General features: G+C 36.9%; 2 protein-coding genes across 2 annotated transcripts; both read right to left on the bottom strand.

The window, feature by feature from the left end:
- Positions 1–385: 385 nt before the first annotated feature.
- On the bottom strand, positions 386–9,983 carry LOC111465878 (microtubule-associated protein 70-2-like). Its single transcript, XM_023110319.1, has 11 exons — positions 9,461–9,983; positions 7,785–7,870; positions 4,440–4,505; positions 4,170–4,340; positions 3,860–4,030; positions 3,581–3,736; positions 3,344–3,490; positions 2,308–2,379; positions 1,690–2,220; positions 1,406–1,593; positions 386–666 (listed from the first exon to the last, which is right to left on the bottom strand). Exons 1-11 carry the CDS (start codon positions 9,681–9,683, stop codon positions 648–650), a joined length of 1,830 nt encoding a protein of 609 aa, XP_022966087.1. The 5' UTR covers positions 9,684–9,983; the 3' UTR covers positions 386–647.
- Positions 9,984–16,291: 6,308 nt separating this feature from the next.
- On the bottom strand, positions 16,292–18,292 carry LOC111466206 (peroxidase 51-like). The gene is made up of 4 exons (XM_023110794.1): positions 18,038–18,292; positions 17,757–17,957; positions 17,517–17,682; positions 16,292–16,932 (listed from the first exon to the last, which is right to left on the bottom strand). Exons 1-4 carry the CDS (start codon positions 18,263–18,265, stop codon positions 16,523–16,525), a joined length of 1,005 nt encoding a protein of 334 aa, XP_022966562.1. The 5' UTR covers positions 18,266–18,292; the 3' UTR covers positions 16,292–16,522.
- Positions 18,293–18,603: the final 311 nt, after the last annotated feature.

Genomic DNA, 18,603 nt, shown 5'->3' on the forward strand with positions numbered 1-18,603 from the left:
TGTGGGATCTCATAATCTACCTCCATTGGAGAACCAACATCCTCGCTAGCTTACACCAAAAAAACTCTTATTCCTATAATATTTAGTTAGATTAAGAATATATTACTAACCACCTTAATTAACCCTCTGAAAATGTGACTCAATCTTTGTATTTTTAACTCAATAAGTTTCATTGTAGGATTTGAACAAGTTCAACCGTGACATTGACACATTGCAAACACCTTCAATAAGGAGACGATCCAGAAAGCCAGTATGAGATCACACATAGATTTCACATTGTGAACCACCGATGGAAGCCACTTTAAAAATATTTTCTTAACCAAATATAATATATTAATCATCTAACATGCATATTCAGCTTTATGCCAAAAATTCAATCTACTTGTAGGTGACAGAATACAAAGTTATCCATCGCCTAATATATAAACTTCCATTTGCTGTTCCTCATACCATTGGACAAAAATATACAGAACAGGAGAATTCCTCGTGTTAGTTTCTTTACAAATACATAAAATTTCCCAAGATTGCTCCACTGAGAGGAAGGCCAAGGAGGAGCAGTGTTTTATGACATCATAAAATACAATTATATTGACAATATTGTCGAGAAAAAAAGTCATTTCATCGCTGTGTATTCCCATGTCGAACCCCTATCTGTTTCGGATACTCCTGGAAAGTGGAAGAATCCAAGAAAAAGGTAAGTAATGGATCTACTGCAAATGCAAATGCAAGAACACTAGATTCCCTCGAGATTCTTATCGAGGCAGTAAGTAAATACATCACAATGACACTAAATTGTAATCAAAAGATCTAAAAGACGATATGATATGTAATTGTCCTTGACTTTCCTTTTCAGGCTTTCTCTCAAGGTTTTTAAAACGCGTATGCTAGGGAGAGGTTTCCACACCCTTATAGAGAGTGTTTCGTTCTCCTCCCCAACCGATGTGGGATCTCACAATCCACCCCCTCCCCCACGGGGCCCAGCGAGGATGCTGTCAATCGTTCCCTTCTCCAATCTATGTGGGACCCCCAATCCACCTCCTTTGGGAACCAGCGTCCTTGCTGACACTCTGCCTCTTGTCCACCCCCCTTAAGGACTCAACCTTCTCGTTGGCACATCGCCCGGTGTCTAGCTCTAAAATCATTTGTAATAGCCCAAGCCCACTTCTAGCAAATATTGTCCTCTTTCAACTTTCCTTTTCAGGCTTCCCCTCAAAGTCTTTAAAACGCGTCTACTAGGGAAAGGTTTCCACACCCTTATAAATAATGTTTTGTTCCCCTCTCTAACCTTAAGATACCATCCATTTTATAAACATAAAGGCACCAGTCAACTTGACCCCGTAGTCAAGCGCTGATATAGCAATTTCTGCGCATAAAATAAGTCACAAATAAAGGAGGAAGAACTCACCTGATAGGAAGTGACTGAGAACCAACTACAGCCCCTCTAGGTGCACTCTGGCGTCGAGGCCTTTGATCGCTCTCCCTGCTTACACGCATAGCAGCGAGTTCCTTCTCCATTGCCACTACTTCTCTTCGCATTTTCTTTGCTTCAACCTCCATTGCTTTATTCAAAGTATCGACCTTCTTTGCTAACATCTATACACGGCCAAAATAAATGCACAAAAAGCCATGGATGAAATACTAGAGAATGGAGATGAATGTATAATCTTCAAATTCAGTCTACAAACTAACCTCAATTGCATCATCCTTGTCTCTGAGGGTTACATCCTTCTCATGACAAGCTTTCCTAAGAGATATGACTTCTTTCTGTAACATATCATACAATGCACCAGAAACGGAATCTTCTAGCTCTGTTTTGGTTTTTTCGACTGCGATACCGTCTTCATTTTCTTCGTATGGAACGATCGTCTCACCACTGGTCAGACTGGTCGCTGTGTCTGACTTATCTTTTACTGCCGCATCCTGCACAAGCTTCTCTCTTTCCAGTGATCTACTACCACCATCAAATGATCTAGAAGAGGGTTTTGTAGTAGTCTTCAACAATGCACTGACACTATTCGACTGGAGCGATCCTGTGTGCGAGTTTGTATTTCTCCTGGATAAATAGCCATTTGAAGACAGTTTAGATAGTTCTGCTCCTCCAAGAGATTGACGTCTCGAAGGTCCCGTGCTTATGCTTCTTCCTTCAGAAGCAAATTTCGGGTTACCATTAGATGATCTAAGCTTTTCCTCCAAAACCTTGAAGCGCAATTGATATTTTTCCTAAGTTTCCAATCAACACATGCAACAACATTTGTGATTAATTCAAGAGGACATAAACCGCTAAATGCAAAAGTTAATTCTTCTCACTTTCATTTGTGCTTCAGCCTTTGCAGTGCGCTCAGCAACTGCTAGTTTTTCACGAAGTTGCTGCATTTCTCCCTGCAAGTGTATTCAAGACTACATTGATTAACCTGTGTAATACACAATATTATTCATGGAAACTACATTTTCAACATTTGACTCTTATTCAAACTACTTTGGCTATCCTCCCCATCCACACTATCTATCCAGTTTCTACTCCCACAAAACTTTCAGCGTCATTGAGAGTCTTTTTAGGAATTTGTTATGGAAGGGAACAGAGAACAGGGTGGTTCTCACAATTTAAGATGGGATAAAGTTAAACGCCCATTAGAGGAAGGTAGCCTAAAGATTATTGACATAAAACTTTAACAATACATCTTGGCTAAATGGATCTGACGATTTCACAAAGAAAGATCTGTGCTCTTTAGAGAAGGTTATTGTATCAAAATATGGCTCTCTGCATTTTGATTAGAAGCCTCGAAGTTTCTCCCTAGACTCATCGAAGGGCCTTCAAAATTGATAGTGTTCGAAGACATGATTTACACCACTACCACTTGCAAAGTTGGAAATGGGTGGTTGGCATAAGGTTTTGGTATGATAACTGGCTGGAAGGTGTGCCTCTCATGGATCAGTTCCCTTTATTATTTTCTATCACGATGGATTAGGAGGCAAAGTCGGCTGGTTTTTGAAATTCATCCACGGGCACAAAATTTTAACCCCAGGAGAAACTTAACTAATCGTGAGACTGAGGAACGGGCTATGCTATCTCATACACTCGACAGCATAGTCCTCAATGAATCACCTGACGGATGGTGGAGAAGAATGGAACCTTTTTCATCTAAATCTCTTACCAGCTCATTAGTCTCACAGGGTGATAGGAGCTTAAAAGTTCTTTATTTTTCTATTCGGAAAGGTACCTATCTCAAAAAGGTCAAAATCTTCATTTGGGAGCTAAGCCACACTTGCCTCAATGCAAGAAACTAAAATACATTAAGAAACTCTTTCCAGGTATTTAAAAATGCACATGCTAACTACGACACACCTGAAAAAATCTTCTTTCTTCAAGCCATTGTTTTACTGGCATCACTTTATCATTTGCGTCTTTCCATTCATTAGCAACAACAGTAGCAACCCTGTTGGCGGTAACTTTTGCACGAGCTACCTCACGTTCTAAAGTTCTTATTTCATCCTATAAAAGAAGCAAAATCAAGGTTGATTGGAAATTTTGTAACGTGCACCCGAGATAAAAATAATTGAAAATTTAAATCAGAATTATTACACTCATCTCTTTCACTTTTCGCTGGTAATCACGCACAGCATTGGCAGCAGCACCACCAGCCAAGACAGCCTCCTCAAGCTCCTGGACAGTTTGCATTAGCCTTTCAACTTCTGCAACCTTTTGTCTGTGCAGCTTGTCTAATATCTTATTCTCCTCCTAACATTGTGGCGAATACAAGTTAAATTAAGCATTCTGTCATATATTTAACAACTAAATGAAAACCAAGAATTAAATAGGTGGCATGAAAACTACTAAAGAACTTTTGAGTGATCAAGCAACCTGGCATATTTCAATTTGCTTCATTAACTCTTGGTTTTTATTTTGTAAGTCATCAACCATGGATGCTTTTGCCAAAGCAATCTGGACGGTTCTCTCGGCCTCAAGCAGTGCAGCCTCCTTGGATTTTGTAAGTCTGTCCAGAGCTCTATTGTCATCTTGCAACTTTGCTACCTAAAAACCAGATAATTGTTACTGAGACATGGAAAATAGTTACTCTTCCATGACTTGTACATGGAGCTGAAAAGAAACTGTTGTAATGACATACAAATGTACACTCAGATGAAAAATGTAAGACGAGTTTTAATTCTACCTCCAGCCGGGCTAGCTTAAGCTCTGCCTCCAATGGTGCTATAATGGCCTCAATCGGAGGCATTTCATCATCTTTTTGAGCGGTGTGTACCCTTCGAAGGGTGGCTTCAGCAGCAAATTGGGCAGCTAATGCAGCCTTTTTCTCATCATTAATCTTCTTGATTTCAAGGTTCTACAATCATAGTAAAAATAATATTAGTGGATGTAGTAATGGGGGATGGTTATGGGCATATTAACTCCTATCAGAAGATAATATTAACTTCATAAGTACCTTGCTTTCCAAAAGAGCTTCAGTTGCCTTGAGCTTTTCATCTACTTTCTTCAACTCATCTGTTAACTAAGAATATGATGCAAGAGTATGAGTATCATCTACTGCCTAGTGTCTGACCGTCATTAAGCACAGGTTAGATATCTCTTGACCAAAAGTTGTAAAATAAACATATGAAGAAGTTCATAAAAGTACTTTGAAGAATGGTTGGTGGTTGTGGTTGTGGTTATGGTTGTGGATGTGACAAAATCAACCAATATAGAATTATTAATTTCAATGCCAACCTTCATATCCAAAAAAATAAAGTAAAACAGCAATTTGGATTTGCAACATGGTACTGAGCTTTTTCTATTATGAAAAAATCTGATTATAACTAAACCCTAACCTAATTGGTGGAGCTTTCATAGCTATCGATCCTCCGCTGAAGTTTCATTTGGAGGCTTCATAGCTACCATCACAATGCCGAAGTTTATTCAACAACGCCTTCATCATATTATCGTTGAGAGAGATCAACAAGTATGAGAAGTGAGAAGTACATAACTTCTCATTAAAAACTTCCTTTCCAGAGATTGGTGAGAGAAATTGCTCAAGATTTCAAGACTGACCTTCGTTTCCATGACAACGTTTTTTGGTATTGTAAACCCAACAGTAATTGCAAGCAAGTCCAATAATCTGTGTGATAAGGTAACCCTAGCCAATTGGATCTAAGAACTCTCCTAAACACACTGCATATGCAAACTCCAAAATCACAAATGCTAAAACCCTAAAATCAATTTGATTTCATTCCAAATGATTGCAACTCTCGGGAGTATGATCTAACAACCTTATTGAAGAATAAGACCTTTAGATCTAAATATATCCAAGAACCTCAAAATGATTAAGAATCACCCCAAGGGAAAATAAGATCCGGAATACCTTGTAGATCGAATATCTCAAGGTAAGAAAACTTCATTGATATTCAAATCATTCTACAGGCAAGATTGATCATGTCAAACTTTAATGATTCTAAACATGCAACTTAAACTACATAGACTATATCGAATTGCAAATAAACTTAGTCCTTGGCACAACTGCTCTTTTTAATACATTTTCCAAGTCTACTTATAAAGACAACATACATGAGGCATTTCAAAAGTTGTAACCTTCATACTTTATGCCCATAATTAGCCACCATGTAAATATAACCTTAAAGTAAATAAAATGTCTTAAAATACATTAATAAAACACCTCAGTTCTAGATTATCATCCACAAAAAATTTATAATCATATAAGACTAAATGAAACTTGATTCTTTTTTAACGTGGCATGGATCGCAACTTGAGTTTATCTCGGGGTAATTCAAATAATATTTTTTTCACATATTTCTTGAAGTTCATATTGTATGATTGAGATGTCTTAGTTCATATCATCGTGACTCTTGGAAGCTTTGCGCTAGTCTCCCCAAAAGTTCAGCAATGCAAGTCCATTCTTTGCTCAAGTCTTAAGTTCAGCAATGCAAGTCCATTCTTTGCTCAAGTCTTGAGAGCCTAGTAATCGCAAGCCAAGCCCATCGTTTCGCAAGTCCGACGAAGAATCCATTCTAGATATAGAACCAACAACACAAGTCTGCAAGTCCAGTATAGTCAAAGCATCCATAGCTTTCCGCAAGTCTGGCATAGGTTTCCGCAAGTTAAGAGAATTTTGAAGCCTAGCAATCAATTCCTACTATACCCATTACTAATGCATCCATTCCTCCCCGCTTTCAAGCCACTAATCAACATTAGAAGGAAAGTCATTCACACAATCCGCAAGCCCATTAACATACATTAATAGTTGCAAGCTCAATTTTCTGCACTTTCCACACTTCGTAATTTTTGCAAGATTGATTCCATTTTATAAAAAAATGAACGAAGAAAATTCCGCAAGATTGTGAAATCAGATTCAGATTGATTCACCTTCCAAATATTACATTCCGTAAGCAAATGGATACACTTTCTTCTACCTTACGCAAGATTGTGAAAGCCCATAGTCACTGTTCCATTTCCGTTTAGCCATATCCCATGCCCAAAGCCCATATCCAAATTACCGTAAGCCCATATCCACCACATTTTATCTTTTCTCCATATCGAACACATTATTGTAAGCCCATATCCAACACAAGTACCACATATCATATCCTCCTAAGCCCCTATCATCAATATCCACCAAAGCCCTTTCCATATCAACCTTTTTGTAAGCCCATATCCACCACAAGTGCTACCGCCCAACGCATACCAATGGACGAGCCTACTAATGGAAGAGTAACAAAGACAATTTATGGTATACTCGCTACAAGAAACCACGAAAAATGAAGGAGAGTTGTTGGAAATTGAACAGAAAGCCTCCCAGTCATGAATATGGAAGTCGGGGAGGCCCACAAAATCATCGTTTGAGAAACAAGGGAGAAATGTCAAAGGCATGAGCGTACATTGCAAAGGAGTTCAAATCAGAACAAAAGGCCCCAATTGTGAAGGACTAGTGGATGCAATAATGAAGAGATTGAAAGATTGAAGGTGTTCTTGAACTCGCTCAACAAACCATCAAGTTCTAGTACATTTACAATCTCAGGTAAGTCTTCCTTCACTTTCTTCCTTCACCCTTTAGAGATAAGTCAAGTTAACTCTTGGATTATAGACTCCGGTGCAACTGATCACATGATCCCCCACTCACAACCTTTTTAAAGCATATAAATCATGCTTGAGTAATCAAAAAATTACAGAGGCAAATGGAACCAATGCCATTATTGCAGGAATAGGCACTGTATTTGTTTCTCAAACCTTTAAACTAAAAAACGTTCTACACGTCCCAAAACTATCTAATACTCTACTTTCCATACAAAGCTTCCTCATGACAGCCACTGTCATGTTATTTTCTCCTCGTCATGTCATGTTTTTCAAGACTAGAACTCGAAACAGACGATTTGAATGGCCTATCCTACTTGCAATTATCTAGAGAACAATCAGTCCTGCACATGTGTCATTTCTTAGTTCTTCTAATAAAGATACGATTTGGTTACATAACTTTCGCATGGGTCATCCCTCATTTAGAGTTGTGAGATTTATGTTTCCAAACCTAAGGTGGAAAAACAAGAGGGTCCAAAGCTTCTAACCCAAATGTTCCCTAACCCTAATTGCCCTAGAAAAACACATGGTGTTCTAATACCATGTTCATGTCAAGCCAAAATACAGATGAATCCTTCCAAGTCGATATATTAAGTTCAATATATAGGCATACATGTGAGCTCTAAACCAAGAACAGTAAAATTACAATAAAGAAGACTAATAAGCTCCTATAATCACATGCATACTTGATAAAAGAATAAAATAGTACCTCTTCAACAGCCCTCTCTTTGAGCCGTTCTGAATTTTTTAATGACTTAACTTCAGCAAGAGCCTCCCCCAGTTCTCTGTCCTTATCTGCATATATAAAAAGAAAAATATTCAATTGGGTCTAATAATACTTGATTCCAAAGAAACCTGAGTCTCTTCTCATTCTTGTTATATTCCTTCTTTGAACATGAAAATTACTATTTAACATTTCCAAAACTTAAAAAAGTTAAAAAAAATAAGAATTTCATAAGATATATGAAATGCCAAACATGCAATATATAATGGTCATTAAAAAGGAAGCAATGGCATTGTTGACTCCAGTCGCTATAGGAGTATTTCGAGTACAGCCAATATTACCTTATATCCCTTTCATACAATTTAGTTCTCTTGATATTGATCTCAGATATAAAGACGTAATTGGTGGAAGTCCTATTTCAACCTCCATAGGTGTTCGGTACAATATACCACCAGTACATTATAATCCATTTCAGAACATAAAACTCGAAGACCCATAAATAACAGCTGTCGATAATACGACCTTACTTGAACAGGATTTGTTCCATAAATTGTACAATTGTATCCCTGATTTCTAAAGACAACAACCATCAATACAATCTGATAGTCTAGGTTCAAAAGTGGAGCATAAGCCGCAAATAATGAGCAACAAGTTGGCCAAACACAAGTGACAAAGAGAAGACCAATTAAAACTCGAAACAAATAGGAGCACCTCACAGAAGAAAGTTCAAGCACAAACATCTTACAAAATGTTTCCTTCAAGATTAATGTTGTACATATTTTAGCACAAAGATAGAAGGAATCAACTATAACTTCGAGCTTTCACTAAGAGAATGAAAGAATATACAAAGGCATATAGAAATTTGTTATTAAAAATGTTACACGATTAACAGCTTTCATTTCGAGAGCTCGAGTAGAAGTTTTCTTCATTGGCCCAATGGATGCTTCCATAAATCTTTTCTTTTTTTCTTCCAGAAGTCTTATCTTCCCATTTATAGTTCGTTAATACATTGCCGGCGTTCTCTTCTTTATTTTTTTCCTTATCTGAAAATTAAAAGAAGGAAAAGAAATCCTACGAACAGTTTCAGGAGGAAAAACATTATTTAGCTAGAAAATATAGAATTTCTTTCTTCTGTGCAAAACATATTGAAATTCTCTTCAGACCATATCAAGTGGTTTCTTTCAACTATTAACGGAAACCCAGAATATTAATCAACCAAAGACCGAATTTACAGAAGACATGTATACATATAAATAACAATAACAAGAAAAAGGAAATCAGAAACACCATGGAATCATGATGCAGCAATTATCACTAGCAATTACACGGCTCCAATTTTAATAACAACGTGCATTTCAGAGTTCCATCATTAATTTTCTCCAAGGTAGGTAACTTCTCTACCTTCCATAAGAACAGTAGAAAGATCGAAAAAGTAGATGCACACAATTCAAAATCGATCCAACATCAGAAAGCAACAAACACTTCAAATCTGGAAACAAAGGACAAAACACAAACCCCAGATGAAAAATTCAAATTCAAACGGAACAAAACAAAAGAAACCCCTGTGCGCCACAAAACAAACCAAACTCATATCAACAACAACGATTCTCCACCAGCATTCAAAAACAAAAGAGAAGAGATAAGGAAGAAAACAAAAGGACCTCGAACTTCATTCTCAAGGCGATTGAGCTCGACGCGGACTGGATCAGAACCGTGCAAAAGAGTAATAATATCATCCACATCAGACCCAGCACGTGAAATTGGCGGGGCAGCAACATTGGGCTTCTTACGAGGCTTGAAAGAAGCAGAGGAGGAAAGCGAGAGCTTAGCAGAATCGAGAACATCCCCACCATAAGCAGAGGAGTTAATGTGGTTACTCGCCATTAAAGATCTAGCTCAGAATCCTCCCGGCCTCAGTCATAAAGCGAATTGCTCCGCAGCAGCCCTAAGAGAAATGGCGAGACCCAGAAGGGGAAATGGGAACAGGGGAAGAAGGAGTTAGGGGAAATGGGTAGCGAGAGAAAAAGGAGATTAAGAAAGGGGTTTAAGGAGGGATTTAAACGAGAGAATGGAGATTAGTTTTGAGATTGAAGGAGAGCTTAGAACTTAGAAGAGCTTGATAGAAGCTGAATTTTGATTTTGGACGGACTGAGAGATGAAGGAATCAAGTTCAGGGGAGAGATGATTGTGTACGGGCTGATCTTTTTCCGGGACTGTTGTGTACCGTCTGATCTGCTGCGATTGAAGACCGTCGTATGATTGTGGGACCTTTAATTTGACTCATCACTCCAATGCCCCACTTAATGATAATTTAGTTTTTTATTTTTACAACAATCAAAGAAAAAGACATTAAACCATTTGAACTTTGAAGATATAAAAAGCATTGGAATTTGAAGACATAAAACTCATTGGAACTTGTAAGGAAATTTAAAAACTTCCTCCCTCTCGTTCTTAAAAATATATTTATATTAAGACGACAGGTCGGAGAATTGTGTGGGGATGGAGACGAGGAATATATTCTCATCTTCGATCCATTTATCTAATAAAGAGAAATCTCTCTTCACTTCCTTCTTCATTCCCGGTCTAAACTAGAAATCTCTGCCCTATTCGCGGCGACTTAAATAAATATCTCTAACCTCGGATTGATGGTCATAAATATAATGAAATACACTCCACCGGTTTCAAACCTCGCACTTAGAGTAAAGGGGTGCCAAGCATTAAGGAAAAAAAATGTTATAGTCTTAAGACCCAAAGTCTACCTATGCACAAGGAGGAGCATTCAAGAGACGCCACATGTCACATTATAGAAAATCGAGGAAAAACCTTATGCATGCAAAGGCTCAAGCTGTGGTCTCGAGAGCTATTACATTGAGGAGTCGTATGTGAGACTCACGCATATGATCTCTCTACATGTGAATTAAGGGTGAGTTTTTGTTCTTTTCGACCTCTTTTTGAGCTCTGATTTTAATAATAAGTCTATTATAACTTGAATTAGGACAAGCAAGGCACACACTAAGAGAATGAACTCTTTACCGTTATTACTCGTGGCTGTTGGGTTGGGTGGGCGGGTTAACACCCCTCGTCGCTGTTGTCTTTAGCCGCACGTCGCCAGTGAGAACAAGAAGAAATAATAGAAGGCATAAGGATGAAGACTGAATCTTGGTGCAAAAAAGTGCAAAACTGCACACTCTTGGATGTAATGGAACCTAATCTCTATATGCTTGCTCCAGTCGTGCAAAACTGGAGTTTTGATCAGGGAGATCATAGATTTGTTGTCCGTACAACATTGGTGGATCGCCTTCTCTTCCGCTCAGCTCCTCCATCAACCACGCAAGTCAGATTCCCTATGTGGCCACCGTCGTAGCGGCGATGTACTCTGCTTCGGAAAAAGACAGAGCAACTACCTTTTGTTTAGTTGATTGCCAGCAAATCGCGCTGCCTGGGAGGAAGTAAATCATTACACTAGTGCTCTAATGATCATTAATGTCACCGGGCATGTCACTATCACTATAGCCAACCAGCTCAAGCTTCTTCCTTCCTCTCCCTACACAATATCTCACACCCCTGCAATTGGTTCTGGGCACATAGCGTGGGATACACTTGACAGCCACAAGATGCTCCTCCCTTGGTGTTTCCATAAACCTACTCACATATCCAACAGAATAGGCGAGGTCAGGGCGTGTGTTTATCAGATAGCCCAGACTCCCGACGATGCTGCAGTAATTAGTGGCGTCGACCACCGACGTAGTGCTGACCTTCCTTAGCTAGAGTTGGGCCTCCATTGGTGTCCTTATAGGGTTACTGTCCGCCAACCTAATTGTGTCCAACAACTTCTTCACGTATGCACCTTGACAAATGGTGATGCCGGTAGTACTCTGCTGCACTTAAATGCCAAGGTAGTAGCTGAGCTCGCTGAGATCGCTCATCTTGAAGATCGTTGACATCTCCCTCTTGAATCTTCCAAGAGCTTCCATGTCGCCTCTAGTGATTATGAGATTGTCGACGTACACCCCCACGATCTATCGTTGCTCGCCGTGGCCGCGCATGTATATGCCATGTTCAGAAGCACAGCGCTTGAACTTGAACGTCAACAGGGTACTGTCGAGTTTCGCGTTCTAGGTGTGTGGTGCTTATTGAAGCCCGTAGGAAGTTTTTTAAGTTTTTTAAGATACATACTACTATAAACTAGTCTAAGAACCTCTTCAAATATCTAGTTCATAAAATTATACAAGTTGTAGGCATTAATGAGTCAAAAGACCTCACAATCACCCATAAGAATTATGTTGAAATGTAGAGTTTTTCAAAATATTGTTCTTCTTGGTTCATATACTTTAGATAACCTTTGTTTGCCTTAATTAATTCCTAATATTCAATAAATTGACACATGGGCCAATCATTTCCTCTAAACGATCACCACTAATGTGTTCAATAGAAAATGCTAAGGTGTTTCAAGTCTTGACTTTGTAGATCGAATATCTATGACTTGGTCTACCTCAAATTTACTCAATCATTCTATCTATAATTTTAAGAACTTGAAGTGAGTTTATGACTCAATATTTAAATCAACATTTGGGGTTCATACGAATGTTACGAAAACTCAAATACTTAATTCAATCTTAATTCACAATTTTGCCACTTCCTCCAACATAACTTGTTTTCTTCTTTTTAACGTTTTTTTATATATATATTGAGGGATAACATTGTTTGGTATATGGTTTTGGACTAAAGACCTTTGATATGGAAAATCACTACAAGGGGAGTAAGATTCGAATTACCTTGTTGATAGAATATCTCAAGGTAAGAACATTGTTCGAGATTCGAATTACTTCACAAGCAAGATTGATCATGTCGAACTTGAATAATTCTACATGCAACCTAAACTACATAGAATTGTAAATAAACTTAGCTAGGCTAAAAAAAACACAAATGCTCCTTTTACTACATTTTTGAAGTCTACTTACAAATACAACATACATGACTTTATATAGTCTCAAAATGAAGGCATTCAAAGAGTTGTAACATTCATATTTAATGACCATGATTAACCATTATGTAATTGTAACCTAAAGTAAATAAAAAGTCTTAAAATAAATTAATGAAATAGAATAACTCTAAATTACTCTAAATGGTAATCCACCCAAAATTTATAACATGAAACTTGATTCTTCTTCAATGTGGCATGATTGAAATGTCTTTTGATAATTTCAACAATATTTTCTTCACATCTTCATTGAAGCATATTGTATGATTGATGTCTCTTGGTTCATATCAACCTTGGTCTACGGTTTTGAGTTCTTGATTATAGGGACATTTCGGTTATTTTATACATATAATTGGTTTAGCTCCTTGACATATTCTAATAATTACCCAATTTTATGCATATAGTTATCGTATTATATTAAGCCTTTTATTAAAATTTTATGAGGAGTGGAGACCATTTAGTGAGTTATTTTAAAGTGGCTAGAATCTCGAGCAAATGGTAAGAGTTTAAGTTCTTATCTTTCATTCTTGTTTAACTTTTCTATAATCCTTTAAATCTTACTTTTAACTTAGGGTTAGATTTTCAAGTGATGAAAAAAAAATTCTAGATTGGCTGTTTATATGTTCATCTACATGTGGGTCCTCATTCCTTGAGCTTAAAACCTATGTGAATTGGAATGAAAGAGGGCCAAATTAATACAAACCATGACTGGTTCATTTTAGTGGTGACGTGACGATCACCATCCTCATAATCCGTCATACTATTATGTTGAAACATAGTTACATAGTGGTATTGGGAATATTATCAAAGGTAGAACAAATGGTTGTCATGGAAATAATTCTACTTTCATCATCATGGAGACATCTCATGCCACAATTATTGTGAAACCTTTAAATTACTTTGTCTTTTTCATACTTATCGTTGTCCTCGAACTTGACTTTAAATCTCACAATTAGTGTCAAGACAGGGAGATTTCTACATTTCAGTACGTTCAAATCTCTAATTTCATTAGAGGCATTCATGAGGACTACAAACTAGTTCAAGTATAGTGTGTCTAAATTTTCAGTGTTAGCTTATAAAATTTCTCTTTGGTAAGCTCAAGTCACTCTTTCCATATTCATACCAACACTATGATTTTATAGTTACCTACTCCATAGTGACGAAACTTTTTTTTTTTCGATACTACCACTCTTGATATGTATAGTAGCTTATAGGATCTTACGGACTACCAAGCTTCTCCGTTCATAACATTACATTATTTTCTATGTTTTGAGACATCTGGTTTAAATATCTAACTCTCCTCAACAACATCATTTTTATGCATATATTAGTGTTTAGTCGTCTATTACTTTTCATTACATTGTAACTCCACGATAACAATATAAATCTTGTTAATCTTAACATGTTCTGAATCATCAATATATTATGTAGTACTCACGTTCCAAGCATAGCATAACATATAAACATCACTTATTATCTTTTATAAGGTATAATTGACGGTGAAGAAGTCGTTCATTGTAAGGTCATGGAAACATTTTGAGTCTACATCTTAAGCTAGTGTATAGAATCTATAAGCCTAGAGTTCTTATATTAACTCTAAAGATCTTATTTTTTCTAATAAAATAGAGACGTCACTCCATGCATATGCCTAATACGTGCCGAAAAGTATCTAAAATCTTTTCATAAAGGATGTCATGGACTTAAACGTTCATACTAAATTCATTTAAAACAATACTATTCTCAACAACCTAATGAAAAAATAAATAAGATAAATTTAAATAAAATAAATAAAATAGTACAATGATGAATATAACTATCCCAACTTCACTTCCATGACCTTTACAACAACACAGTCATTTGTACATGGGTGTCTTATCTTTACAAAAAAAAAAAAAATAATAATAATAATAATAATAATAATAAATAATAATAAAAAAATAATAATAATAATAATACATGGCTTGAATATTTAAAAATACTCCGTAAATAACCCCACTATTGGGGTTGAAAAGTACATTCACATGCAATCATGATGGAACTTATCCTTTCATAAAATATCATGGTCTTGATCTCTACTTTCTAGTTGGGGTAGAATTAGATGTAAAGTGCATATCTAGGTCTGACATACACTCTAATGGAAAGTAGAGAATTCTAATTTTACTTAAGAATCGGAGCTTAAAGTTGTTCCTTGAAATCCAAGTTTACCTAAGGAGTCACACCATCATAATTTAGAATTCTACTATGAAAATTAACTCATCTAATTGCATGCCATACTAACCTTAAATGCCTCCAAAAGTGTCAAATACGGCTCACAAAGAGTAAAAAAGTTACAGGAAAGAGTCTGAACACATCCAGCTCAAGCCAGATTAGGTGAGAAGTTGAGGTGGGGCCAATTGACTCCAAACCACCACTGAAGTGAGATGAAACAAAGCAATTGTTGTGACTCGGTAAGCCAAGAGACCTCCCTTTTATATTGGAGTCTAACTCCCACTTTCTCAATCTAACCGATGTTTGACAACTTTTTTTTCTTTCAATTTTTTATTTTTAGGTCATGTATGATAAGTATGATTGATATGTCATTACACCAGGTCTCATAAGAAGGTTGTTTCATGAAAAGTACACAAAGTATGATGTTGTAACAAACCAAATCCAGGATTTGGATCATGATTCAAAATTCGATCTCGGCACTTGATGGCTCCGACATTTTTCGCCATCCTTTACAACATGGTAATGTTACTTACTCGTTGCTTCTAAAAGTGAATATTATCCCAACAAACTAACACTAGTCCTTTTAGTATGTTTTATCTTTACTCACTGCATTCTAGGAAAATTTTCAGAAGGTTACTTAACATAGAATTGCTTAAAGCGAAACATACTGAATTTTGGAGTTCTTATAATTGAGCTACCGACAAGGAATGTGCATCTGTAACTTTTAGTTCTTACAAGTCTTTCTTAGTCAATCTATCTTTAGGATCGCTTTCATTTGGACGTAATTTTGGTTCATTCATGTACCTTCTTTTTACTCAAGTGTCACAGAAGTGTATCATAACCATGTAGCATGATTTAAAATGTGGGACCTCATGCATGTTGCATGTCATAAGCATGGGATACTTTCCGAGTATGTTTTATACTAAAGCATACACCATGATATGATACGTGTTCCTTTCTTTTTATTAGTTTTTAGTAGCATGAGCGTAGGCTAGCCCATAGTCAGGTTTATGAGGTATATATACGAGCTCATTTAGTAAATTCATGCACACGTACGTGAACCGTAAGTAAATGATCCAACCCTACTCGAAAAAAGAAAAAAGAAAGTAAATTTTAAGGAATAGTCATGAAAAAAAAGAAACCCATAGTTACATTTGAGTATGGATTTAATTTTCTTACACGAGCATGTTTGACATTGTATCTTACTTTAAAGTTAACTTTTCGGTACTAAAATTTAAATCTATTATGCATCCCAATTAAGAATTAAAATTATAGAATCCAAAATATTTGAAAAATTGACACCTTCAAAGTTGATACTTTTTTACAAAAGTACACAAATCTTCCAACACGACAGGGTAGGGTTGATCAAAGAATGAAAATCAAATCGAATTGAATGAAATTAGAAACACGAAATCATTTGAAGCATTTGTAAAAATGCCCATCTATCTCTCTCTCTCTTTTGAACTTCCTTTTATTCCAATCAATCTTAATAACAATAGAACTGCAAAGTGGGTTGATAATCAAATTTGCTTCTTCAAGGGTTGAAAGCACCGCAGTCAGTGCGAATGTTGCCGTCGGATCCGGTCTTGACACCTACGCGACCCAACTTGGTCATGGCAGTAACGAAGGCAGTGTAGAAGGTTTGTCCACTATGAGCCCAAACCTTGACAGTGGGTCTCGACCTTGTGTCACTGAAGAGCACTTGGTCAGAAGTGAAGAGGCCCATTCCTTGCTGCAGATTCTTGAAGTACATATTGTCGAACCTTGTGGGTGTGTTTGGGTCCATGTTTATGGCTATCCTTGGATCCACGTCTCTTGGGCACATCTCTTGAAGCCTGCTTGCATAGGTTGGGTTCAGCGTTGGATCCACTGGATTTGTACGGCTGAAATTGTATATTCTGTTTGCGAATTTGCTGCAGTGGGAGAATCCGACGGTGTGCGCAGCTGCACCATAGTAGCTTTCTATTATAAATCACGAATCTCCACAACAGTATGATATTATATACTTCGAACATAAATTCATGGCTTTGCTTTTGGTTTTTCCAAAAGGCCTCAGACTTCCTCCCAACAATCTTCCTCTCGAACAAAATACACCATAGAGCCTCCTTTAACGCTTATAAAGCCCTCTAACAGCATTCTATTAATTGAGGCTGGACTCCTCTCTCTAGAATCCTAGAACAAAGTACACTTTTTGTTCGACACTTGAGTTACTTTTGACTACACTTTCGAGGGTCAAAACTTCTTTATTGGACATTTGAGAATTCTTTTGACATAACTAAGTTAATGGCATGATTTTGATACCATGTTAGGAATCACGGACACTCCATAGTGATATGATATTGTTTACTTTGAGCATAAATTCTTGTAGTTTTACTTTTAGTTTTCTCAAGAGACCTCATACTAATGGAGATGTATTCGTTACTTATAAACTCATGATCATTCTCGTAATTAGCTACTTTCAACTCGACGGGCCGAACATTGTTTAGAATTGAAATGGAATAATAATGGTTAGGGAAGGAAATTGATACCGGAGAGAGCAATCATGTCAGTCTGGGAAAGGCCATTGGCAGCAAACATGGCATTGAGCTGATTGAGATTAAAGCTTGGCTTCGGCAATTTGCCTTCAACATCTGAAGCCCTTGAAACAAGCCCATCCTTTCTCCCTAGCTCCACTGCATATGATGGCCCTCGAGCCTGTAATCCAATAGTTAAACCCAATTCATCTCTATTTATCAATAATATGAGAATCGTTAAGAGTACAAACAAACCAATGAGATGACATCTCGAGTAGCCATCACGAGAATATCAGCACACGACACTTTATTTCTACATTCTGGCACAGCGTCAACGGCAGCTTTTGCTTTAATCACCGTATCAAATCCATCTCCTGCTAATGAAAGGTTATCAGGATGATCCTTCTCCACTGTGTTACCTCCGTCCGAACCAATCATCACCGACGCATCACATCCCTACATCAACCAAACCAAGTTTTTTAGTTCATAGAATTAATTACAAGTTGACTTAGACAATTGAGAATGAATTAAATTACCTGAACAAAACAGTCGTGAAAGAAGAGGCGGAGGGTGGCAGGAACAGTAACAAACGTCTGTCGGAACTTCTTTGTGACAGCATTTCGAACTATGCTCTCAACGTTAGGACAAACATCAGCGTAAAAATCTTGTCGAAGCTGTGCCATAGACGTTGGAACAATGGCGAACAACGATGTCAAAACAATAACCTCAATCATAACAAAGGTTCTCAAACTACTTCTTCCCATTTTTGATTTCTTTTGAAAATGGCTCTACGTCTCTCTGTGTTTATTCCAATTCCAAGAAGAAAACACACATATATATACACACAAAAATATTTAATAAATGATTGTGATAATCAGGTGGGTTTTTATTTTAAATATTGAATTTTATGGAAACTCAAACTCCAACCATTATAGTAATCTAATTAATTATAATAATTAATCTCCAAATTGAGTGAGAAAAACAAATTTACTGTTCTTATATTAAATAATTCAAAGGGTTTGACTTTCAATACGCCAAAGTCAACCAATGGCTTGATAATATCGTGCAAAATATTAATCCCTTTTAATTAGCAACTAGTTAT

The sequence above is a fragment of the Cucurbita maxima genome, unplaced genomic scaffold (genome assembly GCF_002738345.1).
Source record: "Cucurbita maxima cultivar Rimu unplaced genomic scaffold, Cmax_1.0 Cma_Scf00030, whole genome shotgun sequence".
Classification (NCBI taxonomy): domain Eukaryota; kingdom Viridiplantae; phylum Streptophyta; class Magnoliopsida; order Cucurbitales; family Cucurbitaceae; genus Cucurbita; species Cucurbita maxima.